This window comes from Xyrauchen texanus, chromosome 4, assembly GCF_025860055.1.
Source record: "Xyrauchen texanus isolate HMW12.3.18 chromosome 4, RBS_HiC_50CHRs, whole genome shotgun sequence".
In the NCBI taxonomy this organism is placed as follows: Eukaryota; Metazoa; Chordata; class Actinopteri; order Cypriniformes; family Catostomidae; genus Xyrauchen; species Xyrauchen texanus.
This window is the reverse complement of record NC_068279.1, coordinates 51,952,529-51,957,851: the sequence shown is the minus strand read 5'-3', so window position 1 is coordinate 51,957,851 and position 5,323 is coordinate 51,952,529. Positions and strand designations below refer to the sequence as shown.

The following is a 5,323-nucleotide window of genomic DNA, read 5'->3' as shown; positions in this document are numbered from 1 at the left end:
CTAATTTTTTGAGATAGGAATTTTGGGTTTTCATGAGCTGTATGCCAAAATCATCAGTATTAAAACAATAAAAGACCTGAAATATTTCAGTTGGTGTGCAATGAATCTGAAATATATGAAAGTTTAATTTTTATCATTACATTATGGAAAATAATGACCTTTATCACAATATGCTAATTTTTTGAGAAGGACCTGTACGCTTTTTTTTTTCTTTCAAAGGATTGCGTATGCCCACCTAAAATGACTTATGGCCGCCAGAACAGCGAGGCTTTTGACCCATAACTTTTTAATTATAAAAGTTTAAATTATACTGAGGTGATAATTAAGTGAATTGTGATTATTATTATTATTATTTAATAAGTGTACAGAGATTCTCTTCCCGGAGCAGCGGGAGGCGGGACCGCAGCTAAAGGCACACCAGCACATACAGCAGATTGAGCAGATTTGCCAATCAAAACAATAGTAGATGCGATTGGACATTTTCTAACCAATCATATTTTCAGTTTCAGTGAGAGGCAGGACATTTCTAGCGGTTACACCAGTGAGATGCGCCTGCAGCGGAATATATTTTCCTCGCGGTTAAAAGTGAAAATATGAAAGCATTTAAATAAAGTGTTCTGCTATTCAACTTTGGGAAAATACTGAGTGTCAATGCACCCGTGCTAGTTTTTTATTGCTTTTCGCATAAGAAGAGTTGTATCAAATGTCATTACTTTGTTCTGTATTTTACTGCTGTCAGTTGTGCCTTTTTTCCTCGAGATATCAGATCATCTTAATTTATATTTCTTAATAGGAAAGCTATTTCACTATATGCAGAAATTAACGTTTTTGTACATATTTAAAACAAATAGCCTGATCATTAACACTTATGTACTGCATATCGTAATATAAGATAACGCGTTAACTTGAACATTACACTCGGTATTCAAGTTCATTATGTATAAGGCTATGTATAAGATTATTAATTAGAGTAAGTATAAAGCCAGTGTTACTGTTACTTAAAAGAACAGTTAATCAAACAGTTTATTTAAATATATATTTAATATCAAGCTTTTGTATACTGTACACCTTGCCAGCAAGAAACTGTCTTACCCTGACACCTTACATTTTGTAAGTTCAAATGAGACTATGATTACAACGAACCATAAATTGGGGAGGGATCCTCGATAAAATCACAGTATGCCCACCTGTTCAGTGACAGTCACTATTACACCAATGGTTTGTTCGTAATACAGATGTTGGGATAAATTGTCTTTAATAATGAATTACTACATTTTATTTATCACAAGACAGTTGTCTTAATTATATTTTTTTAACATAAAATATTTAATGAGTTAAGTTTAGGCAAATGTATTTATTTATTTTATGTTTCCATCTCTGAGCTTGAACCATATAGCTTTTCTTTCGCATTGGGCTGCTTCGTACTCCTGTTCAGATGGTGGCGGTATTCCCCAAAAGCTGGTTTGCCAAGTAGTCCAAGGAGAAGAAGTCATAGGTAGGCAGAGCGTCCTTCAATAGTTTTACAAGTTACGTTTTGGTAATTATAGTAGTAATTACCAAACAATTGTAAATGTATGTGCATGAGACGTTTCATCTCTATGGTACCTTGTCTACAACTAAGCATTTTACTCGCTTATTTTATTTGGTTACAACGCACTCCCTGAACCAATCGCTGACACTTCCTGAGTAAATTAAATTGTATACGCCTACTTGTTTTACGGGCTGTGTAAACCTCGAACTTCAAAGTACACTTGTTTATGGTGTTTAATGGCCTTTGATAGTTAATCTTATCCTGGATTACTAATTCATTTTGCCTTCTGACAACTTTTTTGAAGAAAAAAACCGAAGATGAGTTTCTTATTGTAAGTATTTTATCCAAGGTAGAAGTTTATTGGATTGTTTTCTCTAGCTATTGTCGCTTATGTGAGATGTCGCCAACTAGATAGAAACCCATCCTCACCCATCAGTATATAAAGCCAATAACATTTGCTGCTTCCGAAAAATTACAATTAATTGGCCAACCATATTTCCGGTTGATTTGTCTGTTCCTGTATTCGTAACATGAAAACATTTTTTATATTCAGTGCACACTACAAACCTGGGCTTCAACATGTCTTGTATGGTATTATTTCAATATTCATCAGATATTATTGAAGCTTTATGCTACCGCAAATCCCTTTTAGTTGCTTCTGTTTAGGGTCAATTTGACTCCAGCAAGAACACATTATATACATTTACAATAAAACAAATAAAGAACATTGTACACTAATTGTGTAAACAGTTAGGAAGAATTTTTTCTTATTGTTATAAACTAATTGTTTATAATCAGTTCTCTCAAGATTTGGAAAAAGTATTTCTTAAAACTTCAATGTTAAGTATTTTTTTTAACTTTTAAAATGGATTTGGACTCAAAATAGAGGGGTAAACACCTTTAACCATCTCTGTGCATTTTTCTAGTAGTCTTAAATGGTGTGCCAGAATTTACTGATTTAAGTTATTTATTTATTTATTTAGTGGAAGTCGTTCATCAAAGACATTCAAGCCAAAGAAAAATATTCCAGAGGGCTCTCACCAGTATGAATTGCTAAAACATGCTGAGGCTACTTTAGGAAGTGGCAATCTTCGAGCTGCTGTGATGTTACCAGAGGGAGAGGACCTTAATGAATGGATCGCTGTCAATAGTGAGTTTGTGTATGGGTTGATTTTGAAGAAGAAAAGGATTCAACTATGTTTATATCAAAGGGTGCATCTAATTTTTATGCATTTTTTTTTCAGCTGTGGACTTCTTCAACCAGATCAACATGCTTTATGGCACAATCACTGAGTTCTGTACAGAAATCAGCTGCTCTGTTATGTCTGCGGGGCCCAGGTATTTTCTTGAAACAAGTCAATGATAGTTTGAACTTTGCTGAACAGTTGTTGCATATACAGGATTCTGTTGACACATGTTGTCAATCTTAAGTTTAAATGTTTCTTTTAACAAATCACTTTTAGCTGATGGGTTTCTTAGGAATGTTTTGTCTTGTCCTGTATATCATCAGGTATGAATATCACTGGGCAGATGGCACCAACATCAAAAAACCCATTAAGTGTTCTGCCCCCAAGTACATTGACTACTTGATGACCTGGGTTCAGGATCAGCTGGATGATGAAACCCTCTTCCCTTCTAAGATTGGTTTGTTTCACTCAATATTCAGAGACTGAAGACTCCAGTATACTCCCAAGCATGATATGTGTCCCTTACCAAACGCTGGTCTGAACAAGCAATGCTCCTAAACTGACCTACTTGCATGTGCATCAGATGAAAAAAAATGTATGCAATGCTAGCAAATCTAATTTTAACATCTATTATTTAGGAGGGTGAAGAGATAATAAAATGCAAAATTTTAATTCAAAGAACATTAGTGACTAAGAAATACTCTATTCAAAACATAATCTGATGTTTGTGTGTGTGTGTGCATATATATATATATATATATATATATATATATATATATATATATATATATATATACAGTGCATCAGAAAGTATTCACAGTGCTTCACTTTTTCCACATTTTGTTATGTTACAGCCTTATTCCAAAATTGATTAAATTCATTATTTTCCTCAAAATTCTACAAACAATACCCCATAATGACTACGTGAAAGAAGTTTGTTTGAAATCTTTGCAAATTGATTAAAAATAAAAAACGTAAATGTACATAAGTATTCTGACCTGTCTGTTCACAATGAAGTCACAGTACAAAAAAAATAAAAAATGTATCCAAATTATTTCCTCATTTAAAAAAGGCTCAGGTTGGAATTGAAAATGTCACATTCTAAGTAATTTTTTTGGTTCATACTGTCATCTAAATACAGATATGTGTGTGGGCAAAAGAAATTTATAAAATGTTTTGGGCCACATTCAACAGTTGTGTGCACATAGCCAGTATAATTTTTATACAGGTTCTGTCATTAAAAGATTTTCTTTTCTGTAGAGGTATTTATATAACCCTGAACAGTCTCTTTCCAGGTGTTCCATTTCCAAAGAACTTCATGTCAGTTGCTAAGACTATTCTGAAGCGTCTGTTCAGAGTGTATGCTCATATTTACCACCAGCATTTCGACTCTGTCATGCAGCTCCAGGAGGAAGCCCACCTTAACACCTCCTTCAAGCATTTTATCTTTTTTGTACAGGTAAGTGCATAAACAAGCACAGTTTAAGATAAACAGGCCTATCTGCATCCATTGTAGACCTTGCTATAAGATCACTTACAGTCAGTGGGTCAATCAGTTATTTGATTCTTCTTTGTAGGAGTTCAGTCTCATCGATCGTAGAGAGCTGGCACCCCTGCAGGACCTTATTGAAAAACTGGGCAGCAAGGACAGATAAACACTGATAATATCACCACATCATTCAGCCTTGAAACAGTTTTAGAACTCCTGAAAGCCTTTCCTTTTTTTCATGTCCAATCTTTGGAATCTGCATTCCTATTTGTGCACACTGATTGTCTTTGCAACATCCCAACTGAGCTTCTTAAAAACTCATAGAATGGGTCCATTGTTTCTTGCTTAATGTGTAAAGTATTTTGTTTTCTGTCTATTGATCTTTTCAGTATTACATTGTAGACTTTATTTTGAGCTGTACTGATCAGAATTGTGTTTTTATGGAAGTGAAACAAAAACCAGGATTTTGTCAAACCATACATACATTAATTCTTTCATGGTGTTGAAAAGGCTTTGATGTATTTGTAGTGTATTTTTGTAATATTGCATACTGTTTTGTAAAATTGTAATACTTTTTTTTTGTTAATGTGATTCAGCACTGAATTTTATTGCGAGACGTGTTTTGATCTTAAGGGATAAATGGTTTTCTCTGATGCTTAAACCCCCTTTTTAACTGTAGTTACATTTTAGAGATTAATGTGCGACCATTTACCTTGTTACATTTTACAGATTAAGTACTGAGTTTTCATAGCAGGAGAGATTAAATGCAGGCATGTCTGCATTCCTGCAATATATATTTTTTTATTTCTTTTTTGTCTAAATAATTGTCTACTGTATCCAGAATAAGATTTTCTAGGGTTGGTTGTAGCCAATAATGTTTGTAAAGATTTCCGAGACTTTTTATTTTATTTTCATTTTTAATAAACATGCTATTCGCTAGTTCTGACTGAACACTTGTATTTTATGATTTAAGCTGTATTTAAAAAATAAATGTCATCTTTGTATTGAAATCTCATGAAGTTAAGATATCTGAACAAAATTCAGTTTGCATAACTGTCGGTCGTTGAAACAAAAGTACACTCAGAACTTTGTGTGTTACTTTATTGTAACATTTAT

At 33.4% G+C, this 5,323-nt stretch overlaps 1 protein-coding gene across 1 annotated transcript; it reads left to right on the top strand.

Annotated features, from left to right (window-relative positions):
• Positions 1-1,553: 1,553 nt before the first annotated feature.
• Positions 1,554-5,135, top strand: mob1a (MOB kinase activator 1A). Its single transcript, XM_052125545.1, has 6 exons — positions 1,554-1,862; positions 2,515-2,681; positions 2,776-2,869; positions 3,042-3,175; positions 4,014-4,177; positions 4,296-5,135. The coding sequence occupies exons 1-6, from the start codon at positions 1,849-1,851 to the stop codon at positions 4,371-4,373; spliced, it is 651 nt and encodes a 216-aa protein (XP_051981505.1). The 5' UTR covers positions 1,554-1,848; the 3' UTR covers positions 4,374-5,135.
• The last annotated feature ends 188 nt before the right edge of the window (positions 5,136-5,323 follow it).